Genomic DNA, 17,236 nt, shown 5'->3' with positions numbered 1-17,236 from the left:
AGATCATACGGTACTTGTTCTTCTTTCTTTATTCAGTACATCTTATTTTACGCGTTATTTATTTAGAGGTCATTGTATATTACAAAGTACCGTACTTTGAATAAAAAGACCGTATGATCGAAAAAAAAAACGGCGTCCAGTTAGCTGGAAAATGACGATCGATGACATATCCCTCATTTCATAATAAATTTACCAAAAATTTACATATAAAATGAGAGCGATCTTCATTTCATATGGCCATCGCTGACGCCGTTTTTATTTCGATCATACGGTATATGATGCTATGTATGATGTATGACAGTCTATGGCCAGTATATGACCCAACGGTTTTCAGTTTTCGGGCTTCTGTATCGATTTTCGGTTTCGGTTAACGGTTAAGTAAATCCGAAAATCCCGAAAATCGAAAATCCCCTGAAAAAATTACGATGCGGATGCGAAGCGGAAAGTAAAATGTCGGCTTTGTGATTATATATAAAAAAATCTTAATTTTTCTTTATGGTTCCTGTTCATCGATAAATCCAGTAAGTATTTTTTACATTCTATATTTTCATTATATTAAATTTTGCATGTATTTTAATTATAAGTCATGTTTATAAATATCCTTATAAAGATGAGCACTTGGTATCTCCTGCTTTTACTTTAATTATGTAGATGTAGGTCGAATTAGTGCAAAAGAACTTTTAGATATCTTGCATCGTTGGAATATATGAAAAATACATATATTCCTGGTCTCAGTATCTTACATAGTTTAAATTATCCACTCGAGTATTTCTAATGTAAACAAGTTATTTTGCTTTTTTATTGTCATCTTTTTTATTCATTTTAATATAATTAAATAGTACTTAATCTATAAAAAATGCTTTAGAGATGTCAACACAATGGATTTCATGTGAGTTTTCTTAATGATTTTTAGCCACGATGCATCTATACAATTTAACACTTCAGAGAGCTACTGCAATTACCCATGCTATTCACGGCAACTTTTCCGGATCAAAGATTCAGGAAATTGTTATTGCAAGAGGAAAAAGCATTGAACTATTGCGATTAGATCCAAACACTGGAAAAATTCACACGTTATTAACAATAGAAATATTTGGCATAGTTAGGTCTATGATGCCTTTTCGGTTGACTGGTGGTACCAAGGATTATGTAATTGTTGGATCTGATAGTGGTCGAATTGTTATTCTTGATTACCAACCCCAAAAAAATTGCTTTGTGAAAGTACACCAAGAGACATTTGGTAAAAGTGGCTGTCGGCGTATTGTACCTGGACAATACTTGGCGACAGATCCTCATGGTAGAGTTATATTTTTAGGTGCAATTGAAAAACAAAAACTTGCTTACATTTTAAACAGAGATGACCAAACTCGTCTTACAATATCTTCTCCTTTGGAAGCCCCTAAAAGTAATACATTAGTTTATCATATGGTAGGTGTTGACGTAGCTTTTAATAATCCTATGTTTGCTTGTCTTGAAATTGACTATGAAGAAGCTGATTCAGATCCTACAGGGGAGGCAGCTCAAAGAACTCAACAGACATTAACATTCTACGAGTTAGACCTTAATGTAAATCATGTAGTACGAAAGTATTCAGAGCCATTAGAAGAACATGCAAATTTTTTGATAACAGTTCCTGGTGGGGATGAAGGTCCTTCTGGAGTACTTATCTGTTCTGAAAATTATTTAACATATAAAAATTTGGGAGATCAACATGATATTCGGTGTCCTATACCGAGACGAAGAAATGATTTAGATGATCCTGAGAGGGGAATGATTTTCGTATGTTCGGCTACATATAAAACAAAGTCTAGTTCAGCAGTGAGCAAATCAAAATCAATGTTTTTCTTTTTGGCCCAAACTGAACAAGGAGATATATTTAAAATTACATTGGAAACAGATGAAGATATGGTTACTGAAATCAAGTTGAAATATTTTGATACAGTGCCAGTAGCCACAGCCATGTGTGTACTAAAGACTGGATTTTTGTTTGTAGCTTCAGAATTTGGAAATCAGTAAGTATATAGAATAAAACCATACCTTAAGTATAAAATAGACTGTATTGAAATGATGATAAAAGTTATTGCCAAATGATATTTTTATGAATGGGTATAACTTCCTTGGATGTCTGAATAAAACATGTTGCCTGCATACCTACTGTACTTTAATATTGATGCAACATAATGGTAAATATAATTTTTAGTTATTTGTATCAGATAGCCCATCTGGGTGATGATGATGATGAGCTCGAGTTTAGTTCTGCTATGCCATTAGAAGAAGGAGATACTTTCTTTTTTGCACCTAGACAATTACAGAATTTGATTTTGGTAGATGAAATTGAAAGTCTATCTCCCATTCTATCTGCCAGGGTGGCTGATTTGGCGGGCGAAGATACTCCTCAATTGTATATGTTATGCGGCAGAGGACCAAGGTCATCATTAAGAGTGTTGAGGCATGGTCTAGAGGTTTGTTTTACATTTATCAATATGTATTTGAAATGTGTTAGAGGAAAAGTTGTCTTACCTTTCAGAAAAAAAATATTAGATGAAATGAAAAATTACATCACTTATGCGCAATTTATAAGATAAGCAACAGAGGGCACCATTAATAAATGAGTGTTACAGTAAAGTTAGTTGTGCCGAGTGATGTCACTATTACTCTAAATTTGAAATGTTAGATTTTTATTGTTTTTAACATAAAATGTTTTAACATAAAATGGATGGTGGAGGGAAGGTGGTGGCTTATCAAAATTTGGACAAGACAAGTTTTTCTTTTACACAGATTTTATAAAGTATTTACGTACATGATGAGTATTTGGCAGGCTCCCTCTACTGAGGTTACCCAAGAAAGTTTAGTGCTGACTAAACTGCCAACTGACAATTTTCGCGACGCTAACTGTTTTGTTTTATATGTAGGGTGGTAGATTTTTAATTTATTTAATATTTTAGGTATCTGAAATGGCAGTTTCTGAGCTTCCTGGTAACCCAAATGCAGTATGGACTGTGAAAAACAAAAGTGATGGTAAGTTAATATATTCTAAATTTGTAGGTGTTACAAAAGATTAGTTATTATTTTATCTATTATGCATTGTTTACTGTGTTTCATAGACTTCTTTAAGAAACCTAGTGGTATCAGTCAGATAATAAGTTAACAATATTAACTATATATATTTTTGTCATTTAGGTACCTCAGGGAGTATATTACTGAAAAAAATTTGCCGCGGATGCGTCACCATTTTTTGAATGCGGTTTAAAAGTAACGAAATGACATACATGAAAAATTATGCCGCGGATGCGTCACCATTTTTTGAATGCGGTTTAAAAGTAACGAAATGACATACATGAAAAATTATATATATATATATATATATATATATATATATATATATATATATATATATATATATAGTTAACATATAGTTACTATATAAATAATATAGTAACTATATGTTAATAGTTATAGTAACTATATGTTAAAATTAATATATAGTTACTATAGTTTATTATATAACCTACTATTTATTTTAAAATTCGTATATTTTTTTATAAGAATTAATACTAGGTTTTATTGAGATTTAACCTAGTTCCAAGTAAAAAGTTTGAAATAGAAAGTTTCATTTTTCTTTAAAAAAGTCTAACATCATTCAGAGATTAAAGTTTAATTTTAAGTTGGTAGGTTTAGAAACTTGCCATTGAAGTGAAATATATGCATATAGATTTTTTGTGTTTTTGAATAAATAATTTATGTTCAACCTTTATATATATATATATATATATGTTACCTTTATTGCAGTATAATGCAATAAAGCATCTTTGTAATGTCTACATTAAAACTTGATCTAGAAAAAAAAAACAAGTTTTTTAACAAGGCCTGGATGTTGAATTTGCTTTATCAACACCAGTGCTTTTTTTATTTCAGATTGTGGCCTATGTGACCAACCTGCCAAGTAAGGTAAGCTTTTGAAGAACTGCAATCATATGGAAATAATTTTGAACTTTTTTTAAATTGTTAATTTAAATAATTTGCTCTTAAATACAAAAAATTAACCATAGTGATGAAATTTTTGTCCGTGTTTCACCTGAATCTGTGTGATTATAATTTACAAAACTGAATAAGTAAAATTGCTTATGACTGTTATATGTATGTTTTTTTTTTGAATTTTTACAACTGAAGATGTGGATTTTGTTCCAGATGAGTATGATGCATATATCATAGTTTCATTTATAAATGCTACATTGGTGTTGTCAATTGGTGAAACAGTTGAAGAAGTAACAGACAGTGGTTTCAAAGGTACAACTCCTACACTGTCCTGTTCTGCTTTAGCTAATGATGCTTTAGTTCAGGTTTGTATTAAAATATAGTCAAATTTGGTAAATCAGAATATTTTTAAAGAAGCCTTACTTTATAGATTTATCCAGAGGGTATGCATCATATTGGTCCAAATAAAAAAGTCAATCAGTGGAAAGATGGTAAAAAGTCGATTGTAAAATGTGCTGTCAATCAAAGACAGGTAGTGTTAGCATTGACAGGCGGTGAATTGGTCTGCTTTGAAATGGACCCTGTAAGTATTCATTAAAGCCATACTCACTATTAGCTGATTCAGTGCGTCTATGCGATTTGTTGGTTTGTTTGGAAATGCTTCCATTCACGAACTGAAACAGTGGGTGGTGAGTATGGGGCTTAACTCATTAATTATTTCAGTCCAAAAAAAAGGTTTGTAACATTTACATTTTTTTTTTAATTATAAGCATAGAAATATTTTGATAAGCATTTTCCATGGCTTATTGCTATTAGAACTATGCAAAACAAAAATCCTCTTGTCGCCTCCGATGTGCTTATTATAAGGCATTGGAGTGAATCAAGATGATACATTAAAACATTTTTGTAAGTATGGGTTTATATGCATCCGTAATGTGACGTTCGTCGTTAGATCACTTCAATCATATCTAAGCTATGAACTATTGTTATTGAAGTAAACCAAAAAATTTCCGTAAAAAGTATTCAGTATCAATGTTATCATTTTATAATCTAGTTGAAATATTCTTATTGTTTTAGACTGGGCATCTACATGAGTATAAAGAACGAAAACGTATGGATTCTGAGGTGCTTTGTATGGCCATTGGAAGCGTCGCTCCTGGCGAACAAAGGGCATGGTTTCTGGCAGTTGGGTTGGCCAATGACACTGTTCAAATAATGTCATTAGACCCTGCGGATTGTCTGTCTTCTCGTGCAATGCAGGTCTTACCAGCTTGCCCGGAATCCTTATGTATAGTAGAAATGGGAGGAGGCGGAGATACAGAAAGCTCAGGCGCCCAGGCCGGTAGTACTTTATACTTGAATATAGGCCTACAGAACGGTGCTTTACTAATAGCTGTATTGGATCCAGTAACAGGAGAATTAACTGACACGAGAACAAGATATTTAGGTATGTGCTATTATTTTAAGGATTTTCTCGAGTAGGTTACAGTTAGGTCCTGGTGTATGTGTATCCCTGAAATCCCGAGATTCCGAAAATCTCGAAAAATTTAAATGCCCAATCTAAAATTCGATTCGATTTAGTCGTCCAACGATCATATTTTATTTATACTAAGCAGAATGTCAGTATCTATATCTAAAAGTTATATCTCAGTGTTTGCTATTATACCTTTATTTTCTTTGGAACAAGATTTTTTTTTAGTTACTAAATATGAATATTACTTTGTTTTGTCTATTTTAATAAAACTTTGTTCTCACTTTCTTTTTGATATATGTAGCTGCATTTTTATTAAGTATTTTTTTAGATTAAATTTCTCATTTTGATAAGTTAATCCCGAGATTATAGGTTCTTTTCCTAGGAATTCAAAACGGGATCCCAATTCTGGAAATTGGAAATCCTAGTCACAGTCCCAGCTCCACCAGATGACTAGTAACTTAATCTAGAGTGGCGTTTAGCACTGTGAAAATTGATGTTGCATATTTTTTAATTTTACTGTTTCGTCTGATGAATAGTTTAATAAAATAAGCAACAACATTTTAGAAATAATATATAGATCAGTATATTATCTTTCTTCTGTTTTTAACTCATAAACCAAGAGTGTTTGAGAATAATGGACGCCTTTTTTAAATATTTTATTCATTTAATATTAAATTATTGAATTGTTGAGCTGCTTAATGGAAATACCATTTTCACTTCTGCCATATAAAACTAACAAACGCTGTCACACCAACTTTTTGAGATATCTGTTTGATATTTTACTTTCTATATTTTTCCTATACAGTTAGATTAGATTATTCGAGGTGACTATCGATCTGATCCACTGCGCCATTTTCTGATCTATTGTGGTCCTCTTCTGATCCTTAGGGTACGTTCTCCAGTTCTATCCTTTTCATAAAGTCTAGCAACTTGGAACCCACCATGTAGCTGTATGTCAAGGGCCTATTACCAAGAACCGCACATTTGCCAGGCTGTCGCACCGACATAAAATGTGTTCTGTCGTTTCTTCTTCAGATTGACAAAACCTGCACAGGGCTTTGTCCGTCAATCCCATTAGCTTTAGATGCCTATTCAGCTTACAATGCCGTATTAGTAGACCTACTACAGCTTTCACTGTCTTTCTGTTTTGTTATCAGGTGTGCTGTGAATTTTAGCATATGTTCTACTATTAACATTTTCGCCTGTCTCTGCCCTGGTGAGTTTCTCCACCATTCTAGAGATTTGTTGGCCACTCATCACTTTGTAGTAATTCCCGTGACTGCTTTTGCAACGCAACAGAGGGGTTCTGAGTCTGAATGGCATTGATGAGCCTTGTTTGGTTGTTTCATTTGCCTTTTCGTTACCCTTGTGAAATTTAATTAAAAAAATTTTTATTTTTTTATTTTTGAGATATTGTCTGTTTAATCATATTTATTCTTTTGCCAGAGAGCTGTCTGATAATATATATGTTTTATTTGAAGAGCGCTTTTTTTATTAAATTCGTTATAACTCTTAACTTGTAATAGTCTAATTTCTAGTTTACTATTTTACAAACTTAATTTACTTTGGTTTTAGGGTCTAGACCTGTCAAGCTGTTCAGAATACGAATGCAAAATTCAGAAGCAGTCCTAGCAATGAGTAGCCGATCGTGGCTTAGTTATTACTATCAAAGTCGATTTTATTTGACGCCTCTTTCTTACGATAGTTTGGAATATGCCTCTGGATTTAGTTCTGAACAGTGTCCAGAAGGAATTGTTGCGATCTCGACAAATACATTAAGGATTTTAGCCTTAGAAAAACTTGGCGCTGTGTTTAATCAAGTAAGGATTTATCAACTGAAACGATAGCAAGTAATTTGTAATTTTTACCGTCCGTTTAACTTTATTTTTGTCTATTTCAAAAACTTTTTCGATTAGTAATAACACGCCGTATTGAACTTTTTTAAAGGTACAAAATTATCATTTTAGAACGCGTCCATAAAAAAATTAAGCACTAGTTGATTAAAAAAAGTATACCATTAATATTTATTAAATTATATTTTATCGTCATAGTATATGATAATATTTTTATAACATAATTTTTTGATTATGTAATTGTAACCCAAAAACCAAGCATTATGCTCTCCTTTTTATGTTGATTTTTTTCGGCAATTTTATTATATAATTTATAGTGTTTTAGTAATTTTATTATCGCGTTGCCCACAGTTCAAGTTCTTTTTCATTTAATTTTTACTACCCGAACCAGCGTTACATCCTAAGGTTACATCGCACAAACTTTGTACCTGAGAAGTTTATAGTTTCAGTAACTGCACTAAAAACTAAAATACTTAAATATTATGTTTTCACAAAGCCACGATTTTAATATTATTTCAACGCGATCAACAGAACTAATCGGGACTACGTGAAATATAGAGTCGGGAAGCGTATTTCCATAATATACCATGTAGAGAGCATAGGGTCTCTAAGCTCCACCTCCAAGCTTAGTTTAGCATTGAAGATGTCTTTAACGCGGTATAGAATGGAATACGACAACGCGCCAAATGTGGTATAGTATGGAGTCGCCTTCTCAGCGTTACAACGTGATATATATCACATTTTTAGTCACTTCTTGTATTTTGCATTGAATTAGACAGTTTGCGACCGTTGCGAATTGTAAACAAGTATCAGGATGGCTGAGCAATGTACGTTAGAGATTATGTTAACAAATATAAAATCTGAAGTAAAATTGTCGATATAAATAGTAATTCGGCTTCACAAGAGACAACAGGTATTCACCAAAAACCAGTGCTGTAAGTAACACTACATCTATATTTGTCGGGCTGCAAGAATTTAAGGAAAACAGTTTTGAACTGAATTGTTGCTTTATTGTAAAACATGCTTTATTGAAAACAAATATAGAAAAAAGTCCTAGGTTTAACACAAAAATAGAAAAGTAATCAGATGCTAGAAATATTAACACAGTTTAATAATGTCACATTATATTGACACAGTGCAGCAGTTAAAAACATTTCTCAAAAATACTACAATAAACTGCAAAAAAGCAAGTAGTATATTAAAGTACAACTAGGAGCTTTATCCAGAAGAACTTGTTTGCACTCGAAAAAAAGAAGGCTATCAGAAGAGAACAGCCTAAAAAAATAGTGCTTGGGCAAAAATATTACCAAAAATACACAAAATGCCAAAAGACATTAATATTTAATACTTTAAATTAAACAATACAATCTAACAGGAAATAACTAATGTTTATTTTTATTATTCTTTAAGTGGCTGATATTTTAAAGAAATTAGTAGAATATACATTATTTAATAATTAAATGTTATTTTTGTTGATATTTTTTTTGTTTTATATTTGTAGTCATGTTTTAAATGTAAAGAATAAATACATACTGCATGATCGAAAAAAACGGCGTCCAATTGGCCGCGAAATAACGATTGATGACATTTCCCATATAAATTTATATATAAAATGACAGCGATCTTCATTTCATAGCCATCGCTGATGCCGTTTTTTACCATGCGGTTTTATTTTACACCAATGACTAAAGAATATAAGGACATGTAACGGCCATATACAGGCTGCAGCAAAATTTGTGACCTTTTAGACGCCATTTTTTTGGTTTGGTTTGGTTTGGTTTGGACGAATGAATCATCAGCGACAATTTTAGCGATTTTTAATAGTTGGTTGTGTGTAGTGAACTTTGTATAAACTTTATTACAATGGTAATTTCTTCAGCTTTCAAGTGTAAAAGGCACAATGATAAGAAAGATCCAGGAGTTCCGTTTTATAGGGAAATAAACAGTCCACTACACCTTTTTAGCGTTTTTTTATTGAATTCGATAATTATTTTTCTGATATTATATGTACTTGATATGTGCTATACGTCGATACTACTTTTGTACCTTTTGTTAACATTTTAATACGTTTTTTTCGTAATTAATTAGTATGATACCACAGGACACACCAGAGGCGTAGTGAAAATATTTACCAATAATACTAAAGCGGCTATGTTAAGAAAAATATGTGCCGCGGCACTGTTTGGAAGAATGGTCACAGTTTGGTCTCCGTTGCCATTTGTCCTTGTATTTTTTAGTCATTGTTTTACACAAATGAATATTACTGTTTATGCCATCAAAAGTAACGCCAGTAATGCGGCTACGAACTATACCCTATGTTCTCTACATGGTATATTATGGAAATACGCAGCCGGGAAGTTCTGATTTCTGCTGTACTTGAAACGTACTGCCGTTGGTAAAATGTACCAAGTCTATACATACCTATACAGTTTATTTTTAGAACTAAAACACAGTTGCTGCATGCTAAGCGGCCCATCCCATTAAGGAGCTTCCGTTGACTGCACAAGCGCTGCGCAGCGACGTCCATAAACCGCCTCGTGTGTTTTATCTCTTCAGTTTATAAATCACTTTTGATAGACGTATCTGCTTTGCTTTTTTCCTTTAATGAAAAAAGATCAAGATATTGTCTAAAATAATTATCCATCATCATAGTACCAATTGTAGTGTAATTATTACTGTTGGTTTCCCTTGCATGGAACAGTTATATGTTTTTTTTTTCAAGGAATTTAAGATATAAATTAATTATCAAAATTTTCATTGGTCAGTTTTAATTATTTTTTGTATATTTAGATTATTAAATACTTAAAAACCTTTTTAGTACCAAAAAAGTAGAGGCACAATTTAACGAAAACCCAAAGTTTTATGATTAATCTCTACTTTGTTGTGTCTTTCTATGTTACTGTTTGGGTTATGTTATGTTGCAGTTACAGTTCAAAGAACACTGACGCCATTTTTATTTTATTTTTCTATGCAATCTTAAAAATTTTATTTGAATTTTTTGTTATTTTCTACATTAAACGTAGTTTTACTTATTCCTATGACAAATTTTATATAAAATTAATATAGGCATAGATTTAGTTACCCATTCATTAAATGTTTACATATTTTATTGCAGATATCATTTCCATTAGAATATACACCCAGAAAATTTATTGTTCATCCTGAATCTAGCAATCTTCTCATTCTTGAAACAGAACACAATGCTTACACAGAAGAAACAAAAAAACAAAGACGATTACAGGTAATTTTACAATAGGAATACATTGTTTGATTTTTTTATCAGCTGTTTCGCATTTTGTATAAATAACTTTGATCTGTTAATTTATTTTATTTATATACAGGGTGGTCCGAACTGTATTTCGGAAACTTTAGAATGGAAGTAGTCAATACAGTCCGTTTGCTGGATCTGTGTCTATGAAAGGAATGCGGACAAAAAACATTTAAACAAATAGCAATATATTTTATACGTCGACTTGACGATTACGTCACCGCAAATCGCTCCGCCCTCTCATTTTATTGGCTATTTGCAAATTTGTCGAATTTTTATTGATGGGACGCGTCGTCTAATTTTTTACGAAAAACATCGAGAGAATATCGTTTCCCCTCTCACGGATACCCCGTTGCTACAGAACGGACAGACGTACTGTACATGTCATTATTGACGAAAAATAAACACGTTGAGTAGATAGTTATTTCACTGAAATAATAAATTTGGGAAATTTTTTTTTTAATTAATCATAAATTTTTCTGCAAAAAAATGATAATAAAACGGTTTCTGTTGAACTTTTGGCACAAAAACTTTCACAATTATGATCTCAGTCTAGTAACTATTAAGTCATCATATTTAAATTATGTCAATGATGACAGGTATTAATAATTTCGATTCCAAATATCTCAAAAACCAATACTTGTAGCGATTTTTACCAAGAGACATTTTTTACGTAAAAAACATCGTAAATGTATATTTTTTTACTCAGTAGTTTTATACAGGTACGGACGAAAAGTTATTACTCTTCAAACTGGTTAAAAATATGTAGGTGGCGCCCTCTACTAGTAATATTGACTTCAAAATCAAATTTCTCATGTCAAAAAAAAACAGATACCAATTTTCATCCAAGTATTGACGTTACTGCAGAAATTATTTGGAAAAAATCGAAATAAAAATGAAACTTCTACAACCTGTATCTCCGAAACTAAGCATTTTAGGACATACATTTATACGAACTTTTTTACTTATTTTTATTTGCAGAATATGGTGCCGAAGTTTCCGGAATACAGTTCGGACCACCCTGTATATATTTTTTTTTATTTTGTATATCTCTATATTTAATATTTATTACAAATTTTTGTTATATTATACCACAGTACAACATCCATGTGACTGGTTTTTAAATCATTTATGGCGTTAATACTGTGAATAACATTTTGCTAAAATAAGTATTTTGCAGCTTCATATAACTGTAAAAAAATCTTCTTTAGCTACAATTCTTCATTTTATTTGACTATAACAATATAGAAGCGCTACAAATGTTCTGAATTCACAACAATAATCAAGGAAAGTGAACAGGAAGTTATAATCAAGCAGTATAATGTTATAATGTATAAACTATAAACCATACTTTTTTATTTCAGAATGCCAAGGAAATGAAAGAAGCAGCAGGTGAAGACGAACAAGAGTTGGCAAAAGAAATGGCTGAAGCATTTTTAAATGAAGACTTGCCTGAAAATATATTTTCAGCTCCTAAAGCTGGTCATGGTATGTGGGCTTCAACTTTGAAAATTATGGATCCTGTAAGTCAAAGAAATTTTTATGGCAAATAGCCCCTAGGATATTTTAAATGAAATATGGTTTTAAATTTTCTAGGTTGGAGGGAATTTGTATAAATGTTTACGTTTTGAACAGAATGAAGCTGCTATGTCGTTAGCGTTGGTAAAGTTTCATGGACAGCCAGAACATCAGTGGTTTTTAATATTAGGAATTGCCAAAGATTATCAGCTAAATCCCCGAATCTGTACTCAAGGGTTCTTGGATACTTATAGGTTAGTTGTTGACTAGGACTAATATTAATGGGCGTTTCCATTTTAATTCTTTGTTACCACTGAAGAATTCAAAAGAAAACTTCCAAAAATGACATTCATGCTCATAGTACCAGATGTGATAGATCTTTTGCTTTGCTCAAAATACCTTTATAACAAAGATTAGATGATTAAGAAATGGACAGATAACAATTTGTTTTGAAAATAAACTTCTATTCCTAGAATATTTTTTGTCATTAGGGTAGATGTCATGTGCAGAAAACTCGAATTAGTTCATAGAACTCCCGTTGATGAAGTTCCAATGGCTCTTTGCCCATATAATGGTAGATTGCTAGCAGGAATTGGAAGAATGCTAAGACTATATGATATGGGCAAGAAGAAACTTCTAAGAAAATGTGAAAACAAGGTATGTGATACTTTTTATTTTTTGTTTAAGGGGATATAATATTTCTGACAGGTTCATTTTTAGTAAAACAATCTCTGAGAATATCGCTACTATAATAAATATTTATAAATCGAGAAATATTACATTTTTTTATAAAATTTGTCTGGTTGAAAATTATTTTTTCATTTCAATTAATTTTTGAAAAATATTTGTATTTTAAAATATATTTTCATATTACCAAATTGTTTATATGATGATAGTATCACACTCCCTGACAATAAAGATGAGATTCCTGCAGTTCTGATTTAATTAATATTTATAACAGTAACTATATTCAGAATTAAAATACATATATACATAGTTAATCGTAATGTATTTATTTTAGCATATACCAAACGCCATAGTAAATATTCAAGCTATGGGCAAAAGAATATTCGTATCAGATATTCAAGAATCTGTTTTTATGGTGCGATACAAAAGGGCAGAAAACCAACTAATTATTTTTGCCGATGATACGAACCCAAGATGGACTACATGTACTACAGTTTTGGATTATAATTCGGTTGCTACAGCTGATAAATTTGGTAATATTTCTATAATGAGATTACCAACCAATGTGAGTGATGATGTAGAGGAAGATCCTACTGGTCACAAAGCATTGTGGGATAGGGGATTACTGAATGGGTGAGTTACACTAAAAACCATACCTTTTATTTGCGTAGCCATGTGTAACACTGCGTTGTATGGCACTATTGTGCTGGCACCTTTCAGTGTGTCATGGGTGTTGAAACAGCGTCAATGAATTTTTTGACACTGACACTTTTAATATAACGCTGCAAGCTTTCCGCACGGAGTATCGTGTGTAAACTAAAACAAAACACGTGGTGTGCTTAGTGCTGTGGGAATTACCGATTTCCGATTTTGCGTAACAACTACCTTTGCAAACCAATGTTGCCATCATCCTTTTATTGAGTATCTGTGCTCTAATTTTCTAATTTAAAAGACTACTTTAGCTCTTCAAGATGCTATATTAGATAACATTGTATATGAAACTACCATTAATTATCAAAAAAGTGTGTTTAATTTTTCTTGTATTTCAAAGTACGCAATTTTTCATCATTTGGCAACATGGAGTACCGCGTCAGCCGTCGGGCCTCTCGACAATGAGCGCGCGAAATCGCAAACACGGAACACTGTGTGTGTTTAACTGAAATAACGCTGATTCGTTACTGTGCCATATGACACAATCGTGCTGATACTCTGTGTTGATACCGGAAAAGGTGTTAGTGTTACTATATAAACACACGAAAAATTAGAGTATTACTCATGACTAATTTGCTGTTTCGTTTGGTTTGGTTTTTACTTTTACAAAATTCCCGATTTTTCCTCACCTTATCAATTGCATCCAGTATAAATAGTATTCTTTAATATTCTGATCTGATTAATATTGATTACCTTAATTTATTTTTTATAGGGCATCTCAAAAGACTGAGACCATAGCAACTTTTCATGTTGGAGAAACTGTAACCTGGCTTCAAAAAGCAACCCTTATTCCTGGTGGTAGCGAGTCCCTTCTATATACCACATTATCAGGAACTGTGGGAGTGCTAGTACCGTTCACTTCACACGAAGACCACGATTTTTTCCAACATTTGGAAATGCACATGCGCAGCGAAAATCCACCTCTGTGTTGCAGAGAACATTTGGCATTTAGAAGCTACTATTTCCCAGTTAAGGTAATTCAAATCATTTTATCTCGGATATACTACTCTCGCTACACCATGTAATTTTTTTAAACTGCAAGCAGTTATTGTACTTGTAAATAGATGTTTGTACTTTTGTTAGTTTATGATGTTATTTTATACATGCTAGACTTATGAATATGATATAATTGATTATATTAAAAACCAACTGATTGAAAAACAAACATTATTTAAATAATTCTTTATACTTCACTGAATTAATACAATATCTACTTTTCAGAATGTGATTGATGGTGATCTTTGTGAACAGTATAATTCGCTTGAACCAGCCAAACAAAAAAGTATTGCTAATGATTTAGACAGAACATCTGCAGAGGTTTCTAAGAAACTAGAAGATATACGAACGCGATATGCGTTCTAAATTATGTTACTTTTAATTTAATTTTATATGAGTTTCAAACTTCTTTTATAATAAAGTATGCTATTAATGTATTTACAGTATTTTTTTCTTATCATAGCATATCCTATAAACTCTATTAATATTGAGATTACTACTGAGAACTGTGATCTAGATGAAATGTGTGGTTCTTAAAACAGAGCGTTTCTTCAAAAGTGAATGCATTTTAAGTAGTGGTAGAGGGGGCTAGTAAGTTTTGAATAGTGATGGGCGATAATGGATTACTTGTCGAAGTTATCGCAATTCACCTATCAATATATTAGTTGTCAATATATCTATAGGTATCAATAAATAAATAATTTTGAAACACCTATTGTTATTCAATATATCAGAAAATATATCACTAATCTAAGTATTGAATATAAAAAGTGGTCTTATTAAGGTATCAATAATTTCGAAGCTACCTATTGTTATTCGATATATCGATAGTTATCGATGTATCGGAAAAAAGACCCATCTCTGAAGTGAACCGTAGAATAAGCACTAAGTAACTAAAGGAGGTTTTTCAAATGTTTTTTACATGTAAAAGACTATGTTGGACTAAGTATGTAATTATATTATATATATATATATGTATATTTATTTAGCAGTATTCGGTTGACTTGGTCCAAGGAAAGAATATTATAATTTTAAATAACGCTCGTGTGGAAGCCTTAAGCCACTTATGCGCAGCGCGGCGAAAAACCGTGCATTGGATTAATTGTATGTAGTATAATGCGGGTCCGCGGACTAAAGCGAAGCAACGTTGCTTGGTTTTGCATTGTTTTGTTTCTTCGCGTCCGCGGTATGCTTTAGTGATTTGACACGCGGTGGCGCTTTTCAACATAATCGAAGCCTGAAATATTTTAAATTATGAGGACTATGCTCGGCGATATTTCCAACACCGTGCCAAATTACATTTTGTTTCTCGATATTTAAAGAAATATGTATTGATTATTGGAAAAAAAGTACGTAAAGTTGCTTTTACACCGGCTGCGCCGCTCCGCGCCGCGCAAATTCTTTTTTTTAACATATACTTTTGTGCGCGCTTAAAAAAATATACTTCAAAAGTACAGTTAAAAAAATGTTTTGCGCGGCGCGGAGCGGCGCAGCCGTGTGAACGCACCTTAATATGTAGAAGTACAAAATTTGGCACATAGGTTCCTTAAGTGATGTAAATGAGCACCAAGAAGGGATTTTTGGAAATTTGACCCGTAAGGGGGTGAAATTAGGGACGAAAGGTTGTATAAAAATTTGTTAAAGTCTGTTTTAAGAGTATGAAATTTTTCACGGAAGCTCCTTGGTTGACGTAATTGAGCACTAAGGGGCGACTTTGGGAAATTCGCTCCCGAAGGGGGTAAAATGAGGGGTACAAAAAAATATGTCCTATTATAGGAGTATAAAATTTTGCACAGAGGTGCCTAAAGTAGCGTAATTGAACAGCTGGAAGCGATTTTCGGAAATTCATCTCGTAAGGGCGTGAAGCTAGGGTGAATTTTTTTTAAGTTAGTCCTAGGAGTGTAAAATTTTGTACAGAGGTTCTGTAAGTGACGAAAGTGAGTACTCAGAAGCGAATTTTGGACATTTAGAATTTTTAGAATTTAGAATGAGTGGGAGGGGGGGTTAATCACTGCGACCTTACAGATCCATTGTGTCCCCCTTTCTTGAGTCATAACTCATCATACAGTCCCAGGGCTTTGACAAAAGTATCTGGGACGGTTTTATAGAGGGTAGTTCTCCATCTCCAATATCAGTTGTACCAAAATTCATGGCACGAATGGTTGTCGTCTCGGCGCACTCAGTGATGACGTGTACTGGTGTTTCCCCATCTTCCCCACAGAATCTGCATTCGCCGTTTCTTCTTAGTTTCAATCTACTAAGGTGTTCATTTAGGTACATTTTGGACATTTATCCCCTAAGAAATAATGTATGAAAATTTGTACAAAAATTTGTTAAAATCGGTTTTAGAAGTATGAAATTCTGCGCAGACGTTCCTTATGTAACGTAATTTAGCACTAAAAAGAAATTTTTGGAAATTCGCCCTCTAAGAAGGTGAAATGAAGGGTGGACGTTCTGAAAAAACTGTCCTAGGAGTATGAAAATTTGTACAGAGGTTCCTTATGTAGCGTAATTGAATATTTAGGGCGATATTCGGAATTCATTTTTTAAAGGTTTAAGATTTGTATAATTTTTATGTAAAATCCGTTCTAGAACTAGGAGTATGAAATTTTGCACAGAGGTCTCTTAAGTGATGAAAATGAGTACTCAGAAGCGAATTTTAGAGATTCATCCCCTAAGAAATAAGGGATGAAAATTGGTACAAATATTTGTTAAAATCGGTTTTAGATGTATGAAATTCTGCGCAGACGTTCC

At 32.4% G+C, this 17,236-nt stretch overlaps 1 protein-coding gene across 1 annotated transcript; it reads left to right on the top strand.

The window, feature by feature from the left end:
* Positions 1-346: 346 nt before the first annotated feature.
* Positions 347-14,919, top strand: LOC115877164 (splicing factor 3B subunit 3). The gene is made up of 15 exons (XM_030893322.1): positions 347-521; positions 914-2,012; positions 2,201-2,462; positions 2,946-3,018; positions 4,189-4,340; positions 4,406-4,558; positions 5,053-5,422; positions 7,025-7,269; positions 10,418-10,543; positions 11,935-12,093; positions 12,167-12,342; positions 12,580-12,745; positions 13,110-13,408; positions 14,199-14,460; positions 14,708-14,919. The coding sequence occupies exons 2-15, from the start codon at positions 919-921 to the stop codon at positions 14,846-14,848; spliced, it is 3,678 nt and encodes a 1,225-aa protein (XP_030749182.1). The 5' UTR covers positions 347-521; positions 914-918; the 3' UTR covers positions 14,849-14,919.
* The last annotated feature ends 2,317 nt before the right edge of the window (positions 14,920-17,236 follow it).

The sequence above is a fragment of the Sitophilus oryzae genome, unplaced genomic scaffold, assembly GCF_002938485.1.
Source record: "Sitophilus oryzae breed Bouriz unplaced genomic scaffold, Soryzae_2.0 scaffold_1442_pilon_pilon, whole genome shotgun sequence".
In the NCBI taxonomy this organism is placed as follows: domain Eukaryota; kingdom Metazoa; phylum Arthropoda; class Insecta; order Coleoptera; family Curculionidae; genus Sitophilus; species Sitophilus oryzae.
Note: the sequence above shows the minus strand (reverse complement) of the source record. Positions and strands in the feature narration are given on the sequence as shown.